The sequence below is a fragment of the Physcomitrium patens genome, chromosome 17, assembly GCF_059467195.1.
Source record: "Physcomitrium patens ecotype Gransden chromosome 17, ASM5946719v1, whole genome shotgun sequence".
NCBI classification, from domain to species: Eukaryota; Viridiplantae; Streptophyta; class Bryopsida; order Funariales; family Funariaceae; genus Physcomitrium; species Physcomitrium patens.
In genome coordinates this window covers 11,630,950-11,652,741 of record NC_143426.1, presented here as the reverse complement: position 1 = coordinate 11,652,741, position 21,792 = coordinate 11,630,950, and the positions used below count along the sequence as shown (strand labels likewise).

The 21,792-nt window shown below is 35.3% G+C and overlaps 3 protein-coding genes across 4 annotated transcripts; 1 reads left to right on the top strand and 2 right to left on the bottom strand.

The window, feature by feature from the left end:
- Positions 1 to 11,758: 11,758 nt before the first annotated feature.
- Positions 11,759 to 16,115, bottom strand: LOC112294424 (anthranilate phosphoribosyltransferase, chloroplastic). Its single transcript, XM_024544816.3, has 10 exons — positions 15,701 to 16,115; positions 14,750 to 14,893; positions 14,477 to 14,638; positions 14,233 to 14,316; positions 13,760 to 13,948; positions 13,487 to 13,577; positions 13,056 to 13,115; positions 12,719 to 12,837; positions 12,267 to 12,401; positions 11,759 to 12,034 (listed from the first exon to the last, which is right to left on the bottom strand). Exons 1-10 carry the CDS (start codon positions 15,917 to 15,919, stop codon positions 12,005 to 12,007), a joined length of 1,233 nt encoding a protein of 410 aa, XP_024400584.1. The 5' UTR covers positions 15,920 to 16,115; the 3' UTR covers positions 11,759 to 12,004.
- LOC149987556 (uncharacterized) lies at positions 15,943 to 16,759 on the bottom strand. The gene is made up of 2 exons (XM_090243773.1): positions 16,660 to 16,759; positions 15,943 to 16,277 (listed from the first exon to the last, which is right to left on the bottom strand). The coding sequence occupies exons 1-2, from the start codon at positions 16,757 to 16,759 to the stop codon at positions 15,943 to 15,945; spliced, it is 435 nt and encodes a 144-aa protein (XP_090099899.1).
- An 18-nt stretch (positions 16,760 to 16,777) lies between these two features.
- Positions 16,778 to 20,743, top strand: LOC112294423 (F-box protein At5g39450). Of its 2 annotated transcripts, XM_024544814.3 has the most exons (3): positions 17,043 to 17,185; positions 17,410 to 19,445; positions 19,856 to 20,743. In XM_024544814.3, the coding sequence occupies exon 2, from the start codon at positions 17,462 to 17,464 to the stop codon at positions 19,283 to 19,285; it is 1,824 nt and encodes a 607-aa protein (XP_024400582.1). In that variant the 5' UTR covers positions 17,043 to 17,185; positions 17,410 to 17,461; the 3' UTR covers positions 19,286 to 19,445; positions 19,856 to 20,743. The 2 variants fall into 2 exon arrangements, with proteins under 2 accessions (XP_024400581.1, XP_024400582.1); XM_024544813.3 differs by having other exon boundaries at positions 16,778 to 19,445.
- Positions 20,744 to 21,792: the final 1,049 nt, after the last annotated feature.

Sequence of the window (21,792 nt, the reverse complement as noted above, 5' to 3'; positions counted from 1 at the left end):
TCTTAGAAAGTTAAAGGTTAATATCATCTTTGCTTAATTATTAAAAATTTCTCCAAAAATTACAAAGGCACTAAAATCTATCTTTCAATGAAAAACCAAAGAAGGTCTAAGATTAGGATAGTGAAAAAAATAAATGCCTATTCTAAACAAAATGAAGTGAAAGCAATAACAATTGAGATTTTTATTATAAAAAAATAATTTTATATACTATTATAAATGGTAGAAGTGGTTTGAATATTATGCCCTTCTAAACCATGGAAAAACTAAGATTGAATGTGACTAGCATCTCTCTTTTTGTTATCAAAATGACAAATCAAAATCCATCTATTATAATAGGCTAAATAAAAAATTATAAGAATTAAATTGGAAGAGAAGAGTATACCTTAACATACCATGTCATATATGTCAAAAAATTATTTTTTCTTATTATTGAATAGGCCATGTTTGAGGGATTCAAAAGCTATAGTTCATTGGAGAGGAGATAAGTTGCACATCATCTTTGGTCCTTGAGAAAATAGAACCAAAATCTCTATATGATCTATTTTTTATCATAAAAAAATAATCCTATTATTTTTTTTATGAAGATATTCAATAATTTAAAATACAAGACAAATTAATAATGGTATTCAATTCAATTGATGAAGATTCAAATAAAATAGAATGCTTAGGTCTCAACCTTTATTATTGAAAGGATGACAGAGAGTTTAAATAATTATTAGATAATCATCTAAACTTTAATTTTAATTATTTTAAATTAATTAAATTTTTAAAAGAAATATTTGAAATTAGAGAAGTTAAAAAAATCCAAGTCTTCAACATTAACATGGATAAGACATTTGAAGAAGAAATTGAAGTCTATAAAAGAGATGATGATTTAATTCTACCTCTTAGATTTCAAAAAACTTCATTGAAAATTTTGGTTGGTATTAGAATTATAAATTATTCTTTTATATTTAGTAATTAGAATAAAAATTCTTTAAAAAAAAATTTAGTATGAAAATCCAAATAAAAATTCATTGATATATTTTATAAAAGAGAAGAGCCCAAAAATATTAAAATTGGTACTCATTTAAATCAAGATGAGGTATTCAGATATCATGATTTGATCATGAAATATTGAGACGTTTTAGCATGGTCATATAATTATTTGAAGGATATACCACCTAAAGTGACTCAACACCATATTTTTTTTATTTTTAATATCAAGGTAATTAGATAAAAAGAAAGATGTATGAATCTCCAACTCTAATTGATTGTTAATAGAGAGTTAGAAAAATTATTACAAGTTGATTTTATTATATTAGTAGAAATAAAAAATTGGATCTTTTTTATGATCCTTGTAAAGAAATAAAATGATAAATTAAGAGTATATATAGATTATAAAAAACTCAACAAGTACATCCAAATAGACTATTTTTTCTTTTTTTATTAATAATATTTTAGATGAAGTAGTAGGTTATAAAATCTACATGTTTATAGATAGTTATTTGGATTATAATCAAATTGCTACAGTCCTAGAAGATTGCCATAAAACAGCTTTTATTACTTCTTAAAGTACCTTCATTTTTTTTTATCATGCCTTTTGGGCTTTGTAATGACCTTTTTGCCTTTCAAAGAGCTATAACTTTTGTTTTTTTGGATTTGCTATACAAATCCATAGTGGTATTTATAAAAAAATTTAGCACCCAATCTAATACCAAGAACTTTTTAGAACATGTAGAAGAAACCTTAAAAAGATGTAGAAAATGGAAATTTCTTTAAATCTCAATAGAATGATTTGGTAATATAAAAGGAGATCTTCTTGAATTATGTGGTGTCTAAAGAAGGAAGAAAATTTGACCTAAAAATAATAGAGGTCATAGCTAAAATTCAACCTCTTACAAATATTAATTGGAGTAGAGAGGATCTTAAGACATATTAAATGGTATTAAGAATTAATTTCCAACCATGCAACAAAAAATTTATCCATTATTAACCTTAAAATAAAGTTGATTAAGTTTGAATAGACAAAGGAGTATCAAGAAGCCTTTAATTAGATAAAAGCAATATTATGCTCATATTCCATGTTAAAACTACCTAATTGGGTTCTTTTCTTCTATATCTATTGTAATGCTTCATCTATAGCAGTAGATAGTACATTCTATCAATTGACAAAAGATAGATATAAAGATTATCTTATAGGATTTTTTAGCAAAAAATTAAATACAACAATACAAAATTATAATATCACAGAAACAAAATGTTTAACTTTGGTTTTTTTTATGAAGAAATTTTGATATTACCTTCTATTAAATCCTATGATATTTTTGTGCACTGAATTAAGAATTGTCAAAATTAACAATGCTATCTATGAGTGGATTTTTCTCCCCTCACTTAAATTTAATTTAATTAGATCATAACTTACATCAGAGCCCAATATTAATTAATGTGGAGATGCAAATCATCTATAAGATAGGAAAACCAAAATGAGGTAATAATCAAGATTAATCCAACAACACAACAAGTTAGTTGCATTTTTTTATGATTTAATTTTTAGCATTTATAGTTCATTTAGTTAAGTGCCTTCTAAGACTTATTCTATCAAACTTAAACTCTGAAAATTATGAATTAGAATAAAATAAAATAAAAACAATGAATACCATGCTAGAGTGCTAGTGTAGGGCTTTCTAAGGTAGTATTAATCATGTAAATCCAAATTCTATATAAGAAGTTATCTACAGATGAAGTTTTTATGACAATACTTCATCTAGAATTAGAAATTCAGTAATAAACAGCCTCAAATATTTAAATTCAGCACTAACATGATGTTAAGATTTTTTTAAGATAATAGATGAAAGTTGGAAGATTAAAAAATTAAAATAAAATTAGTAAAAATATGTTAAAAAATACAAAAAGAATTGTAACTAACCATTAGAGCTTTTAATTATGCTAACATTATCTATGTGGCTAATTTTATGATTAGTGATCAAGGTACATACTTCCTAAAAATCCTTAAAGAATAAATTAGAACAATCAGAGGGCTTTAATAAAATTTGAAGGACTGAGGCTCAACATATATAACCAATTCAAAGAATGGAGAAAATTATTTTTGATAAAAAAATACTAGAAGTGAGTCTTATAACCTAAAATGCTAGTATTATTACAAGATGCCAAGTGATTGGAATTTCCTAGAAAATTTGATGTTCTTTAGTTAAGTTCTTATTATATTTGAAAAGTCTTTGATAACAACAATTTGTAGGTAGAGACATTAAATGGTGAAGTATTTTCAACTAAAAAATCTCAAAAAAGATATAAAGAATATAAAATATGAAACAATTATTTCATAATTAACACTATATTTTCTTATTGCTTGAATGGAATAAAGACCTAGTATAATAACTTAGCCAAATTTGATTTTTATCAAAGAAATAGAGATCCTAATTCATCAAAGATGCAAAAAAAATTCTTTACATTGTTCTTTGTTGTACTACAATATCATCTCTTCTATTTATTGAGAAATAATAAATACTATGTAAAAAAAAATTAATTTAATTTAATTTAATTTAAAATTTAAAAATCTCTTGTTTTATAGCATTTTGAGATAATTTAGAATATGTTAGCATTCTCAAGTTGTTGGAAAATTGGCCACAAAAATGATTATGAAAGAGGTGATTTGGATTTGAATGTGGTCCATTGTGAGCTAAAATAAACTTCTATTACTTGGAAATTTATTCTAGTTTATAATAAGTAAATTAACAATGTAAATTTTAGAAGTTATAGCTATTAATTAAATCCTAATCAAATTACTTTTTATTCTTCTTAAGTAATCTAAGAAATGAAGCTAAAACTCTATTATCAATTCATATTTATAAATAATAAATTATTTAATAAATTCCATATAATTAATTTTATTTATTAATATTATTTATTTATTTATTTATTTATTATCTTATTTTAATTTTTATTTAATTAAAATTTATTTTTAAATAGTAATTTATCTACATAATTTATTTATGTTTAAAAAATCATCCTTGATTAAAACTTCATCCAAATTTATTCGTCCATACTTTAAATTCATAAAATTCTAAATTATTCAAATCTTAATTAAATTTATATAAATCTATTCTATTTTTAATGTTTTGTGCTAGAATCTAAGCTAAATCAAAAGAAGTTGCCTTGATCAACTTGTTATAAGTTGATTCCCACTAGTCTGCTACACTCCATGTCCTTTGACTCATTGCTTACGTACTAGACAAGCCACCACCATAGTGAAATAAAAAAGACCAACTACCACTACAAGAGCCAAATGTAATGCTATGGATATACCTTCAATGCCCTCTACAAGGCCTACGCATAATCATATTGAATATATAAGAGAATATTACTACAACAAGTACAATCCTATAGAAGATTTGTCACCCTCTTTTGGCTTTAATATGATCAAGTTTCAATACTATTTGTTATTTTTGGAAGAGAGTTATAAGACCAACTCTAGTATAGCTCTATATATGAAAGAGTTAGAAGACCAACTCTAGTATAGCTCTATATATGAAGTTGTTGATAAAATTCTAGCCTTTAAAAATGCAAGCAAGAAATCAAAGAATGAGCTAGCATCATAGCAACAAATGCTTCATCAAGAATGTCTATGAGGCCATTAGTTCTAATAATTGTGCAAGTCCACATCAAAAGTCCAATAATCAAACAAATTGCTATGCTATTGAGATGTATTATGGCTAATAAGTGAAAGAAAATATATAAATATATATATATATATATATATATATATCTTATTTTTAAATATTATAGAAAATTATCGTAGAAATATAGATAATAGTCAAAAAATAATAAATTAAAGTATTAATAAAGCCTTCTTACAAGGTAGACTTTTACTTATTTTGTAGAATCATAAGTAAGGCAAAACTAGATTAAAAAAATAAAAGATATAGACATATGTACAAAAGAATTAAGAGTTGATTTTAGTAATTTCAAAAAATTAAAACTTGATACTTGAAGAGGACCAATTATCAACTTGGATTGAAATCAAACCCTGAGAAACAAAACCATGCACTTACAATGATTTTGAAGTTCTTTTGCAAATCAAAGATTGGAATTTGGATGAAGGCTTTATAGAATATTTTTGAGCATTAGCTTTGAGCAATTTGGATTTATAATAACTTTGTAAGAACTTTACAAAATTAGGATTGTTTTGGGTGACATTGGATTTTATGAAATAAAATGGGATTTACAATCTAGGCAATTTTATAAGTTTTGTAGCAAATCTATAGGTGAAATATTGTAGAATTGTGAATATAATTGTGTTGAATATATGTTATAAATTTTAGCTTAATAAAATGGTTGGATTAGAGGTTATTGAAGTTCAAGTGGATTAGGGTCTCAAAAATTGGATTTTTAGATCTAATAAGGTTGTTTAAGATTTGCAACAATCTGCAAATTGAATTGAGGTGATTTTTATTGGAGCTAATAGTTGACTTGACTTCTAATACTTTTATAAAATTTAAGAGCAAGTTAATAATTCAATTAGGAGTTATTACTGCCAAAAGATCAATATTAAAATCAAAGATGGAGGCCAATCAATACTTAAATAGATTATTATATTTTTCTTTTATTTTATAAATTTAATTCTCTTCAAATTTATTATGCTTATTTTTTATTAAGATATTAAAAGATATATAAAATTTTAAGCAAGAACAATAATTTAATCAATAGCTATTAAGATTCTAAAATTGTACTAAGTTTGATTTGAATTGGTTAAATTTTGGTTAGGACTTGTTTAGAGATTGATTAGGATTTATTTTAGGATTTAAAATTTAATTAATATTTGATTTAGTATTTAGAGACTAATTACTTTTAAATTAGGATTTAAAGATTTTTTGGAATTCTTTAGGATTTCTTTAGAGTTTGTTTAAGGTTTCTTTTGGATTTCTTTATAATTCTTTTAGAGTTTCATAAGGATTTTTAAAAAAATTCTTTGGATTTTTGTAGGATTTTTTTATTATTTCTTTTTTATTTAATAATAAGTTCTTTGGAATTTTTTTGTATCTATTTAATAATTTTTATAAAAATTTAATTGGACTTGATGAATGTTTGATTATATTTGTTAAGTTTTAATTACATTTTATATATGATTCTATTAGAGTTGTTAGGACTTATTGTTGCAATTTTCTTTTACCTTTCATAGTCAAGTGCCATATGCATTTTCAAGCAAAATTTCACATAATATGATAATACTTTTGTTGATTCCATACACTAACAAAAGAAAACAAAAGAGCTACCTTGATGCATTGATTATAGTTGATACTAAATATAGTAATTTAGATAATATAAAAAATAAAGAGGTGATGGTAAAACCACTTTTTTGCAAATAACAACAAGGAGCAACACAATTGAACAGGAAGAGATCTTCCAAAGATCAGCCTAAAACAACACTAAGAAAAAATCAAAAAATCAAAAAAAATGATAAAAAGTTGTCAACCACTTTTCATGGCCAATGACACTACAACTATATTAATTCTAATGTCACCAAAATTGCTACTAAGACTCCTTTGTAACTAGACTCTAGCTGCTTATATTACACTAAGCAAACCAAAGTAGCATGCTTCTCTAGCCAAATTTATACCATTGAAACTAGTAGTGTTATACGTTGGCACTTCCAAAATTTGAATAAGAAGAGAAAGAAGGAAAAAACATGCATTGCAATATTGTCATTTATAAGAAAAAACCATCATCAATTTAGAATAATCAATTGTCAAAAAAAAATTGATGCTCCACAAGAGCAAGAAGACAAAATTAATATTTAAGCTTAAACACTAATCTAAGAAGGTAAAAAAAAATTAATGCCACACTCAATCAATTATAAAGAGATCATAGAATTGAAGAGCTAGAATGCAAAACTAAAAAATTAGGTTCAATGGCACCTTGCTAAATGATTAAACAAAAAAATAGAAATTGAATAAAATATCAATACACCTTGCTATTAGTGCAACTATACTCTTAACAATGCATCCATGCCACCAAGAAGAACAACGCCTAGTTGATAAGAGTCTAATGATCTAAAATGCCAACATAATAGAAAGTTGTTGTTAAATGTTGCAAATCCCCTCTCACCAAACTAGACTATTGAAGAAGATGAGAAAGAAGAAGTTCACAATATGCTGCCACAAAAATGAAGGAATTAGAGCTTCTCTTGTAGCTGAGCACCAAATATCTAGGCAAATTTGCAATGCTTTGATTGTAAGTACTACTATGGCAATTAACTATGATTGATAGTAGCTATAACTTAAGTGTAATCTTCACAATTGATTGCACACTACTAAACTTATATCTTGTTTTAGCTCACTTAATTGCTACAAATTACACAAAAGAAAGAGAAGACCTTCTACAATCACCATGAACCTTAGAAATTCAAAAGAAAATGCACACCAAAAAATGAAAAAATACACTGAAAGATGCTTCTTACAATCAAAAAGTCTACAATGCTTGTCAAAAAAAAATCAAAAAACAAAAGAGACAAAGATCTAAGTGACTCAATTCCTATCAATGAAGAAGATGCTACCATTCTTAGATAGCCTCTTGCCTTTTTCATCACCTTCTCCTATTTTTTTCTTTCTCATCTTCTTTCTCTTCTTCTTCTTTTTTTCTTTTGCTCCTTCTTTTGATTTCTTTTTCTTCTAATATTCTTTTGTGCTTTTCTTTTCTCTCCTTACTTTCAACCTTTTTCTCTTCTCTTCTATTATTCTCATTCTATTTTATTTGTCTAAAGCTACCAATGTATTTTTTTTCTTTTTTTTTTCTTTTTTTTTAAAATTATTTTAGATCAAGGATCTCATTTACATTACAACCCAATTAAACACATAATAGAAATAATAATACCATTAAAAAATCATATATTTTTATTGAATAATCTAAAGAAAAGATATATAATTTAAAATCCCTTTTAAAAAAAATTCTATAAGAGATCCATTTTTGTAATTGACATTCTATTTTTTATTTATTTTTCTATTTATCTCAAAACTTTTATACTAATTTACTAAACTAGTGACTTTATGTACCATAAGTGCATTTTTTGTACTAAAATATACTAGTGAATCAATTCTATGATTCACATATATGCAAGTGGCTATTCATATGAGCTAGTGTTAGAGCAGAGAAGTGGCCAACTTCTACAACCTATAGGATATGAAGGCCTCTATGGCTTTTAATCTAAATTCTTCTCTTTGAAGGAAAATCACATAACACTAACTTTTAGATTTTTTACATCCAAGCATTTTATTTTTCTTCTCTTTTCTATTGTTCTACCTATCTTATTCTATCTCTTTTTTAATTCTATAGAATTATTTCACCTTGCTTTAGTAAGTAGACTATTTTCTTCAAAGTTTTCTATCTCAAGAAAAGAAGCATTAAAATAACAGGAGTGAAACTATTACTAATTACTATTTTTATATGAGCATTTTACTTTGGTACTTTAGCACTACTTCTTCTAGTCTTGATAGAATATTAAAACTACAATGCCTAACATTAGATAAGGACTTGCCAAGTAGCAAGAGCATTTGGATTCTCTATCTCTTCAAGTTATCCTAGATGGTCATTATATGTAAGTCACAAAATTGACTCATTGATGTGTTTTAGTACAAGATATGTACTTATGGTATTTAAAGTCACTATTTTAGTAAGCTAGTGTATGAGTTTTGAAATAAATAAAAAATAATTTAAAATAAATAAATAAATAAATAATATTAGTTGTAAGAATTGATCTCTTATATAATTTTTTTTGAAAAGGGATTTTAAATTATATATCTTTTCTTCAAATTAGCCAATAGAAATTTATGATTTTTTAATAATAATCTTATCTCCATTAAATGTTTAATTGGGCTAGAATTTAAATGGGATCCTTGATCCAAAACAATCCAAAAAGAAAAAGAAAAAAGAAAAAAAAAAAAAAAAAAAAAAAAAAAAAACACCTTAATAGCTTTAAACAAATAAAATAGAAGGGAAACAATAGAATAGAAGAAAAAAAGGTTGAGAGTAGGGAAAGAAAATAAAAGCAGAAAAGAAGAGTATGGGAGAAGAAAAATAAATAAATAAATAAATAAATAAATGAAAGGAATGAAGGAAAAAATAAAGGAAAAAATAAAATAAAATAAAAGGGCAATCAAGAGGGCGAGAGGCAGCTCTTGAATGGAGGCAGCCTCCTCGTCGAAAGGGGTCCGGGTTGCCTCACACCCAGCTCTCTCCATTCTGTTTCTGTTTTTTTTTTTCTTGAAGCGTCTCGACTCCAGGTATTTCGAGAGATTTTTTTGTATTATTTATGGTTGCGGTGCACAGCAGAGACTCTTCCTCCTGAGGTGAAGTGGTGCCGCGGCGGTCAATCTCTTTTCTATTTTGTTCGTACTGTTGCAAAGCTCTGCACTTAGGTAGAATCATTTTTTTTTCCTCGCTCGATAAGCCGTTGGAGGAATTCCAAGTTTTTTTGGAAATGCGTAGGGGGTTCTTCCTGTTGTTCTATATGTGGCTTTCTTCTAGAGATTCAACTGCGAGAAGGTGCGGCGTAACTGAAATTGCGGCACTGGCTGTGGTGAGCGGGAAGCAAAATCATGAGCTATTGTTGCGTAGTCCGAAGGAAGCCTCTTGATGCGATTTCAGCCCCACAGTCAATGCCATCCCATTGTTGAATCCTACTGCCACCATTTGTTTCTGGAACTTCTATAGCCCTTGCATGATGTGTGCATGGAGTTTACTGATTTCTGGTACCTGCATTATTTTGGGATTAAAAAAATAAAATAAAATAAAATAAAGAAAGAAAGAAAAAGAGAGTCAACCCAATGGTGCAGCGGTCTCAGCGACGTGCCTGCTTTTTTCTTAGTTCCAACTTGATTTGCAAGTAGTCTTCGTAGTGTTCGTGGTTGATCAGATTATTCTCTACACAGCGATGCTGCAAGCTTCTTGTTGCCATTGTGGTCAACGGCGCTGGTCTTTTTTGCGTACATTATTCCTTTTGCAGACCAACGACGGCACAGCTTGAATGGATTGATGGCTTGGAGATGGATGAAGAGTACGTCACATGAACCTTGTAAAAATTGGCCTTGCTGCAGTCGCTCTGCTTGATCAATCAAAGCAAGGGTCTTGGCATGAGACCTTGTTGTGAAGAAACAGACTCCTCACGGTGTGGAACCGCCTGAGAGAAAATCAGTGTGAAGTTGCGGCTTCAAAAGGCATGTACTTTGCATTGATTGGTGAAAATAATACAAAAAATATACAATTATAAGTTATTATAATATACATACATACATAATGAATTATATAATAAAATCCATAGATATAATTATACAACTAGAAAAATATAATTATTTATATATATATATATATATATATATATTCATTCATCAAATCATTATGTATTTTATGTTAATTTTTAATATGGTTATTTATATTATACATCAAGTTTTTAATAAATTGACCCACTCATCTTAATCATCATGAATATATATATATATATATATATATAGTTTTATAATAATTTTTCTATTATTGGATTTGCAACCAATAAAACCAACCACATTCATCAAAATTACCATATTCTTCATCAAAGGTGGGTCTATTTAGTAAAAACATGGTTCTATTTAATATTCCTCTAAATTTATTATAGAATTATATTATGATAAAATCAATCCATCATAATAAATAGAAAAATGGTATTAATATATACATATATATACAATTATGTTATTTTGATTAAATTACTATTATGATATTGATTATTTAGATTTTACAACAATATTATTACTTAAACATAATTATTTTTATCTTCCTAACCTTAGTCAGTGGTGGTGAGGATTGGGGCCCACAACCCACAGCGGCAGGCTAAGCCCATCTTTGATGAGCTGGAGCGGGGCACAGAGCTAGGCAGGATTTAGGATTATTTTGGGTTGTTTTGGGTTTATTCCGATCATGGCCCTACACTTGCTGAATCTAAAGGACATGGAACTTTGATTCAACAATACATCCATACTTGTAGACAATCTTTTGAAAGTTTATGTAGGGATTCTTTTGGATTTGAATTTGTTGATGAAGCAAACAACCCAAAACAAAAATGAAGTATAGAGGTTGTAACTAAGTTGCTACCCATAGTGTCTACACATACTTTGTTTGTAGAACTTTCATACTAAGTATATAAAATTGAGCAAATAATATTGATGTACAACAAACAAATTATTTAAGCAATGATAATCAAGAATGAGAACAATGTAAGTAGGAGTGACAAATTAAACAAGTGAGATTTATTTCTCGACAAGAAAAGAAACTCTTTATGCACTTTTACATATAAAAATTGCCAATACTAAAAAATAATGTCCTGATATCACAAGGAATGATGTTCCATTGAGACGAATATATATTATAAGTGTCCCCTTACCACATCCCTTTCATAATATTAATTGATGTATAAAATTTTAAATGAGATGGCTAAATTAAAGAACCTGTGAATTCACAGAATATAAGATAAAGAGGAAAAATAAATAAATAAATAAATAAATATACACTACAAATATCTGAAAAATTAATAAAACCACACAATAAGTTCACTTAAAAGTACAGTTTTTTTTCTTTATTCTTTTTCAATGTTAACATCATTTCTCTCCTACACCTTACACTAGGCATATTATGTTAACTATTGAATGCATCTCATTTTTCACTAATTGTCACACGTCTTTTCTTAAGATGTATAAATCACAAAAAGAAAAACTAAATAACCAATTACAGGAGCAATGTTTAATGGTTCTCTTTGAATTGATTGCATTATTACATCAAATGAATAATACTGAGAATCAAAAAATAATTGCATTGTATGTATTTCAAAATTGCCGAAACTGGAGTCGCAAAAGCCGTAGACTAATGACGAATGAAATCCAAAGTAACAATGAACTTTCCAACTGAGTTTCCTGTGTCAGCTCCCATCGCAAACTAGACCAGACTCCTCATGCAAGCCTCTCCGAGGATGTAGAATACGTGTTCACTCAGATACCTCTTCTGCTTTCAGTTTCTGAACAAAATATCATTACAATGAGATTTCCTATATTAGGTTAAACCAAGATGAGTTTGACTGGTGCGAGCTATTATAATGACATACTGAATGACCTACTGAATGACCACGCAGATAGCGAATAAATGCTTTCCAATTTAGATCAGTAATTGGAAACACAATTGGAGTGGACGAATGTATCAACCCATAGAATTGGAATTACAGTGAAGTGTATGAGAAAGATTAATCTTACTTGAGATAGACTTATCCAGTTATCCAGCACAGTATTCGCTCTGCCTGATCGTAGCACATCGCGTGCCAGAGAAACACCCTCACCCAAATCCTTCACTAGTCCGCAGGCCATGATACCCGCTGCCGCATTCAAAATCTGAAACGAGTATAACTTAATATATATTCGTGCACGAATAATAATGACCAATGACTTACTGCTGCGGACCCAATTCTAAATTTCTCTTTTAGAACCTTGGATTTCAGCAATATCTTCTATTAGCGTGAGCTTATATAACTCAATACAGAACAAAACACATCCTACAGAATGTCCAAAAGTAGAAGATACCAGGTACTGTCATACATGAATCCACAGTTACCATTTCTTAAAAAGGTCAGCCTGACCCCGCTGAACCAGATGAAGCTCCCGCGACATCGTACCAAAGTTTACTCTTGCAAAAGAACGAAGTTACTCACCAATGAATCAGCTATAGGCCCCGGTTCTCCAGCGAAGACGTTCCTCAAGGACTTAGCATTGAAATCGGCGTTTCCACCTTTCAGGTCTTCAAGTGTGCACCTAGGTATCCCAAAGTTCACTACACAATAACACAATGTCCTTTCGTCAACAACATTTATTATCAATTGGCTGAATTCTAATAAACAACAAATTTTAGGATCAAAACTCAACTCACAACCTTCGGATTATGAGTCAACCAACCAGCAGGCGAACAACCAAAACCAAATACGACGTGGGTTCCGCAAAATTGCAAAAAGGTTACAAATCCACCGTGAGAACAGGGATAGGAAGCAGTACGAGGATCAAACACAAAGCTCTCAATCTTATCTTGTGTCACTTCCAGAACGCGTCCACCCCCTGTTCACATAAACAATAATGTATAGTAACATCATCTGCAAACAGCCTCTACTCGTTCTCGACCTCACTTGGTCATTTACAAGACAACGATATTGGACAGAATCTCAGAGATATACAAGAACACCTAGTAATCCACTTCTGCAGACGGACAGCACTGAGATACGAGGGATAACAACGGGGCATACGCTCCATCTTAAGAATCCAATTCAAATTGACCACTGAATCCTTCAAATTTTTCACACTGCACCCACTTGAGAAGCATAAAAGAGAATTCTACTATGTACGATGTATCTTGTATCAACAATGAATTGTACAACATGAAACGCGAGAATTTTGGAAACAAAGCCAAGTTTAGTTAATCAAAAACTTACCAAGCGGGCTCATCTCATCCAACCCATGGCAATGAACTACTAGTGTCCGCTTAGTGCCGAAATGTTGCAGAATCTTTGCCATTTTTTCCACCTACTTCATCAAGGAGGCGGCCCACAGATTAGGATTTATCCTATTTCAAAGGCATAACGCGATCAAGTTCAAGACGAAGGAAGAAGAAAAACAGCAAAATTTATCCCCATCGGTACAAAAACTGAAAAAAGTAAGAAACAGTCTTCTGAAATAAGTACACAGAAAAGTATGGAACGACTAACCAGATTATCATGATAAACACCAACAATGGAGTGAGGTGCACGAGAAGGATTGAGCATCGGACCAAGAATATTGAAAGCTGTCTTAATTTTAAGAGATCTACGAACAGGCGCCACAACTTTCATTGCTGGATGGTATGTTGGAGCAAACATAAACCCAACTCCAACGTCTTCTACACACTTTGCCACTCCCTATGTACCACATGCATGTCACAATAAGCATCCCCGAACTAGTAATTGCTTTTTAGCAGATGGTATAGCACAATAAATGTGCAGGAGTTTCTAGCACAAAACATTTAATTCAAATCCAGATTCAAATTCATTTAGTATGAACTGGAACAATCTATAAACGCGGATTGAAGTACTGACAAACAATCTAGGAAATAAATGAAACCACATTGTGCCAAAAGCTACTTGGCAAAGTTAGGTGAACATTGCAATGCGTCTTAAATGAGAGACGTGCACGCGAGATTTACCTCGGGCCCTAGATCGATAGCAACACCAAGAGTCTCGAGCACATCCGCACTTCCACAAGCTGACGAGCTCGACCGAGATCCGTGCTGCCACCATGAAGGGAGAATGTCAAAGTTCATGACCACATAGAATTTACAGCCATGTAATTCGTAACACGAGGAAGTACCTCAAAGTCCTTAGTCAACGTGAGAAAACATCGGCAAGACAAAAATCCTCCCATCGCAAAGAGGCTGTAGGCATATCAACCTTCGCAACTTTAGCTCCACAAGCTGCTGCCAGGATACAAGAACCTGTGGATATGTTTACGGTGTTCGCTCCATCCCCTCCCGTCCCCACGATATCCAAGGATCCTGGGACAGTTCGCACAGGTATTGCACGACTAAGCATCGCACTTGCAAGCCCTGTAACCTGCGTGCATGCCAGTTGTACTAAGATAACAACTCAATGTAGGACCTTACCCCTGCTTCAATATAAATGTATCACGAAATCGTTGAGGATGGTGTCGGCGGGAGAATTTACTTCATCTAAAGTTTCTCCCTTGGCTCGTAGCAGCGCCAGAAAAGCACCAATAATTGCAGGGTTGGCATCAGCAAGGAGAGTCTCCATCACCTCCTCTGTTTGAGCTTGGGTCAAGTTCGTCCCTTGAATGAGCTGCTCCAAGACCTGCAGATAATGCAACAGCTATCGGTAAGTACGCGCGTAGAATCCATGTCCACTTCTGCAGTAGTTGCCACATTCAAACGTTTCATCGTCCTTTTCTTACAATATTTTTGCACACTCACAGAGGAATCAGAGCCAATCTTCTTCTTTTTTTTTCTTTTTTTTTCTTTTTTTTCTTTTTTTTTTCTCTCAGATGATTCCAAGTGTCAAATGTCAATAGAAGGTGAATCGAACCCCAAATTCGAATCTCTGAGCCATGTTATACAGTGATACAAATTGTAGACTACTTCTACGAGACAAAGTTCTCATATGAGAAAAACTTAGTAATTTGACAAATTCAAAACATAAAAAAAATTCATCATCCTCTCAAAATGCCGGGTATTATCCGGAGGTTTGGCTATTTCAGTCTCAGCCAAGGCTAGATGAATGAGACATTGATAACCAGTTCCAAACGTGTGTCACTTAAAAGTACTCAGATGTAAGCAATGTAGCGCCTACATTAACGCGAAAGCGCCTAACCTGTCCCTGCGAAGCTTTTAAAAACCTAACAGGATGAAGCTCGAGCGTCTCAAAATCGACTGAAGAAAAAATCTACGTATGGATCCAAAGCGAAACATGTCCTATGTCACAGACTATCTTTTCTTTCAATCGTTGAATTGCGGTCCAACACAAATCCTTGAGCTCCGCGGAAAAAACGCCTAATGCCATGAACACAACAAGTGCGGTCTGTCTAATCCCAACCCTCCAATAAGACAACTAACCCCACCCGCAGAGAAACAAACATCCAGAGATCAAATCACACTAACGTACCTGCGGAATTGAGAGAGTACGAGCCGGGACGGTCACAGTGGACGACTGAGCCCTAACATTCCTCACTAGAACCTCCCATTTCCCGGACTCCACTGCAAATTTCCTCGGCACCCCAAGCACCCTAGGAGACGACGCTGGCGCAGTCGCAAAAGAGCCTCGAAAGGGCCCGACGCTGGAGCTAGGCAACCAAGTTCGCTGCGAAGCCAACGCGGCTGCCATGGCACCAAAACCCACGACGACTCTCACACCAGAAGATTGTGACAAAATCTAAAGCCCTGCCTTGCTCGCTGCAAAGTGGCGGCAATGCCGCCGTGGAATGTTAGCACCGGTGAGTTCAGGCAAACGCGTGCAGCAACGAATTGGTGCGTGGACGATGCAGTCTCGACCACTTCGGAGAATGGCTCCTCTCCCGCTCCGTTCTGGATCTGTCGGTCGCAACGCAGCAGCACCACCATCACCACCATAGCCATTGATGCTCGACCTGCCCCCGCCGGAATTCGTCCTTCTTCCGTCGGGTCTCCAACTTCGTTCGTTGCCAGCTTCTTCGTTCCATTAAGCCTCGGAGGCTCCGAGCAAGCTTGAGTGACACCCACACACTCATGCCTCATAGTTATTCGTGTCTTCTAATGTATATATATTATTTCTTGATGTCAAAAGATTATTCTTATCAGATCTATTTCATGGGATAATGAATTCAATCATGTTCATTGTTGGCACCCCTTCCGTACTTTAGTATGTGGAGATGATAAGTGGAATTATGCGATTTTATAACTCTAAGATTGAACACTACTCCTTCACGTTTGTATATACTACTAATGAAATTTTTATTTTTTGGATCACACAAAGTGTTTTTTAAAATTGTTTTATACATTTTGAAATCAAGCAAAGCAAAGGGGGTTCATGGGCACCAGGGCATAATCCACCTCCCCTCCACGCTCTCTCTCGCTCTCTGCCCTCACCTCGTAAGGGACAACCACGGAGGGCCTCTCCCATGGCACTTTCTCCTGCCTGCCTGCCTGCCTGCCTTTCGTTCTTTCGTTCCTCCTTTCTTCTTTGCATAATCCCCCCCCCCCCCCCCCCCTCCTTGTTGCAATCCTCCTCTTCACACCACCCACCCACTCCTCCTTCTGCTTCTTTTCCTCGCAATAATCTTTACAGCGGGGTTACTTCACATACAGCGTTGGAGTCAGGGCAAGGAGGCCAGCAGCAGCAGCAGCAGGCATGTTGATGGCTAATCGTGTTTGGAGGAGTTTCTCTACTGGAGAGTGGGAGGTGGTCGTCGTCTTTGCTCCGACCTTGGCATGCGCCACCATGAGCGTTGTCTCTTGGAATACTGGAGCTTGGTGTAAAGGTTTTGAACAGGGACGATGAGAGTGGCTATGGTGATAACTTGGTAAACAAGCTGCTGCTGCTGCTGTTGTCTGGAAAGGAGTTGCGACTCGGAGGTTGAGTGTTCGGCTGCGCGTTGCGATGGCGCGGGTCATGGTATCATTCTCGCTGACTTGTCTCTGACAGCCTGTGTAACCCAGTCTAGTCTTGTTCTTGCTTCTTGCGCATCCGCCTCGCCTCGCCTAACCTTGTAGGCTCCCCCCTATGGCTAGACCTAGCTCTTCCCCTTGTTCTCCTTCCTCTTCGTTGCATGACCTTCCCGATGACGTTCTGGCGCTCATCTCGGCTTGTATTCACTACCGTGATCTGCTGCACCTCAGCTTCACATGCAAGAAGCTGCACTCGCTATGCACCTCCTCGGACAAGCTCTGGATGCCTCACTGCCGTATGGCGATGCTGCAGTCGCTACCCTCGCAGAACTCACTGCCTCACTGGCGATCCTCAGTCGAGTCGGCTAAGGCCCTACTGCGGTTCTTAATTGCTGTGAAACCCTTGATGGGCATTTGGGTGCATCAGAATCCGGAGCTAGGCAATTTGGTGTATGTCACTTGGGGGTTCGTTTCTATTGTCGCATGTCGTATTATTCCGCAGGAGCTCGGGCCTCGGGGCTTCGACACGGGCCTCCTCTGGGCTCCAGTTTTCGAAATCCTGGCCAATCGCGACGGCACATTGGTCTTCTTTCTTCACGGCCGTGAGAGAGATCAGAATTTTCTTTATCCTGGTCGCTTCATGGCAGCCAACCAGGAGCCCAATGTGTTGGTGCTGGAAGCAGAGCCACTGCTCAATTCTACTCACCAATTACGTGAGCTTTCGTCACTTGATTCCGGTGGAGAGGATTCCGGTGAAGAGGAACAAGTGATGGTCAAGCGCAAAGGGTCCAAGGGCAAGAAGAAAGCTTCTGTTGCTGCGGATCCAGTACCCTTCCATCGCCTGGCATTTGGCGATAGGAGACGGTTATTGGAAGAATTAGCTCCACAAGTTCGTTTGCCGGTGCCTCCGCAGGCCGCATATGGACCTCTGTTTTTTTCACCCCGAGAAAGGAAGCCCTCACTGGCCAGCAACGACAGCTTTCAACTCGAGAATGCTTTTATGGCTGAGAGGAGGGATGCAATTTTGAGCGCTTATGCTAATTCGATTGAACCAGGCTCGCCTTACAGGGGTGTCGATTCTGTGGCTCTCGTGAGGAGTATGTGTGCTGCGGCTGAAAGTCTGGATGCCATAGCCAAGAGATCATCAGCGAGCGATAAACCTGTTCCTACGGTACATAACCGAGGGAATGTGAAATGTGCTTCTCCCTCATCTGAAGCTCAAACTGATGGATCGTCCAAGCGGATTGGGTTTGCCCAATTTGTGCGAAGCAAGCTTCAACAAATTGTTGGCAAGAGTACAGCCCAGGACTCTCCCAAGACAAATCCGCTCAGTACTACGGAAATTAAGAGGCTGCAGTTTGAAGAGTTTTTGAAGCAAGGGAAGGCCGTTGGCTTACGATTGCAAGCTACGACTTGGAGGTTAAGTTTCTACCGCGCCTGGCCGATAATGTACGACAATCGGTTTGCTCTGTACAAAATTCCGGAGCAGAAGCGAGTAGAAGGACGAGAGCATGCGGGACTTTGGGGTGGGACGTTTGGGTGGCCTCCTGGTCGTCCAGCTCATGCGAAACCAGGATCACCTTTGTTCTTTCTGCTTCTTTCTTATGATGAAAACGAGGAGGGTCTGCACTTGATAGCCACCAAGGTTCTTGAAGGCACACATTATGTGTTGCATCCTAATGGATCTGCTATGTTCACGGCAAAGATTAACGAACCCTCTTCTGAGGAGTTCCCATTTGACATCAATTCCGAAGGGTCTGTTCTTGATATTGTGCAGACCTGGCAGGGAGAGGGTATTGCCAACGGCTATGGATTCCGCTACCCAGGATCAAAGCCTGGTGATTTGTTTGAATTTCGCACTGGGGAATTAGCGTTTGTATGGAGAGAGTCGCGAACTGTCTTATCCTTGCAAAGGATAGATCTCCAAAGTCTTCTGGAGAAAGGGGAGAAAGTGGCAGCTCTTCCACCTATCTCCAACTTTGCATACCTCACCAAATCATACTCGAATGTGTTTGCGGGCTATTGTGGACCCGTGGCGACTGCTGGTAGGAAACAAGTTGAACAAATGTTAAAAGATATTCAAGACATCCAAAGTAAAAAGGTCTAAGATATTCAACGGAAGTACTGAGAATGTGTATCTCTTAGTTGGGATCAACCACAAGTGCTTCAGGAATGTGAGTATGCCTGATGAGAAATGCAGTAGGCTGATGATGAAGTAGCGGAGGATTGATGTAGCAGGATTTTCGAGGGCAGGAAATCACATAACGGTAAGCTTCCGAGTTTGAATCTCTCTGTTAGACTTGCCACCCAGATTGTCATCACTATCTTTCTTCCAGTTATGTTTCCTTTTCTGATCACCTTCCATTGTGGAATGTGTAGCATTAAGGAAGGATCTTCAGTGGTCTATGCCATGTATTTCTTGAGTCAAGTTCTCGATTATTGATAGACGTGGTTTCAACTCTTAGACAAATGACAGATTGCAGCTTTGGCCACCGGAATAAAGCCATTAAGGTGGAAGTACACGCTAACGTGTTTAGGGTCTAGTTTGTGGTTCACTTGTGCAAAAGCAGGGGTTGTCGGGTTTGCTTTAATCAATTTTGCTTCAGGGATTGCAAAAGACTTTGAATCAAAAGTAACGAAGTTAGTGTGATTGGATTGGTTCTCGATGTATTGACAGGATGCCGCACAAGAAAGACAAAAGGCGCTTGGGCATGCTGCGTGTGAGATTGGAGCCTGTGTTGTCGAAAATTTTGGTATGTACCATAGTTGATGTAATATACTGGCTTTTTACAACCAGCTTTTAAAATCAAAAATCAGAATTGTAGTATTAGTCTTTATCACCTCCGTGGAAGAAGTGGAAGACAGAGAGCTGGGTGCTGTGCCTCACAACACGAAGAACCTGGGGGGGGGGGGGGGGGGTCATGTGGTCATCGATGAGAACACCCTTGTAGATTTCAGTAGCTTGGACGAAGTATTGTGCTGGATTTAGGGTCAGAGGTTTGGACTGCAAAATCTAGTGCAACGATGGTGACCACCACATCGAGAGTTTCATGAAGCGTGTTAGGGCAACATGCCATTTGGAGTTGTGACTAATTTCTGCGAAGACTGTATAATCAAGTGGAAGCGAAGTGCTTCTCATTCAGCAATAACCAGCGCCAAGCACTGCATCGATGCAGCAATATACCTGGCGAAGCACAGCAACTGACAGGTTTGGGTCTGTGAGTTTCTTTGTTTCATGATCAGGTTTGGGACAGCTCCAGAATTCATGGTAGCAGATAAACCTCGGCCCTAGTTCTGCAATCAGATGTGCAGCTGGCTGATTGTTTGGCACAAGCGTCATCGTCCCAAACCACCTGGAAGATTTAGTCTTGTCATCATAAGGTTCATTAAGTCAATTTGGATCTTTGTGCCGGCAATGGATATGCTTCGGTTCATGCTCTCCATGCAGAGGTTTCAGTCCACGACTTGCGAAGTCGTGGCTCCTGGTATAGATATATGTCATATGACATATTTGTATATGACATATAATACATGCCTTTATATGTCACTTTGTATTTTATCCTTATCCATCCTTTCCTTTTTCTAATGTATGATTCCAAAACTTGCTAAATCAAGAATATAAAACATCGCACGCAATCGGAAAAACTACCGCTCATATCTAAGTTGGGCTGCAGCCTCGTTTAGGTTGGTACAACTAAACTAATCTTATTTTGATACCCGGTTGTATTTTTTCGTATCATAATAATGATTCCATTAAAGGAAAACGTGTTGATCAGTACTGTTTCATAGTCTTGCTTCTTTGTTAGTCACCTCAAAGAACCACCACAAGAATGGCTACTATTCTCATAGTCTGTAAAGAATCAAAAACCAAGAACAAACCAAAGTACAATACCAGAACATTGAACTTTCTTTTCTTTTTCCTTAAAAGGCCAAAAACATCCATATGGTGCACCTGGGAATTTCCACCAATCTGGGTTACATCAACCAATCCATGACAGAAAAGTCAATCCTTCCAGAAGCTCCAGCCAACGAGGTGACTAACAAAGAAGCAAGACCATGGAACAGGTGGCTTGAGTGTGACGGACTAGGCAGCAGGAGCAGCATTGAGACTATCCAGTTGCGGCAGAATGAGGAACTCCCATCTACCACAAGCACCAGTGCCGCCGCCTTAGGTTGCGTGCGTGCGTGCATACGTGCGAATGGGCGGATGTGGACGCACCCAAGTCTAGATTTGCAGCATCTTCTCAAGAGGTGCTGGATCGAAACATGACTAGTCTAGTGGAAGCTCATTCAAGACGAGTAAATCCAGAGCTCACGAAACACAGTATCTGTGCGACAGTGGGCACGAATCCCATTCCAGACACGGGATCCAGACATGCTTGCACCAGCGAGCTATGGAATGAATGAATGCACGCAGGCACTGTTGAATTAATTCCATGTGTGTGTGCGTGTGTGTGTTTTGTGCTGGTTTTTTGTGGAAGGTGATGTTGTTGCAGCTTCCGCCCTCCGCACTGAGTTGTGAAGGGTCCCTGTGCCATTTCGGCACATCAATGTGCACCTGATGATCTGCACACACACAATAGTAATATGGAGAAGTAATTTTTTTACAGAAAT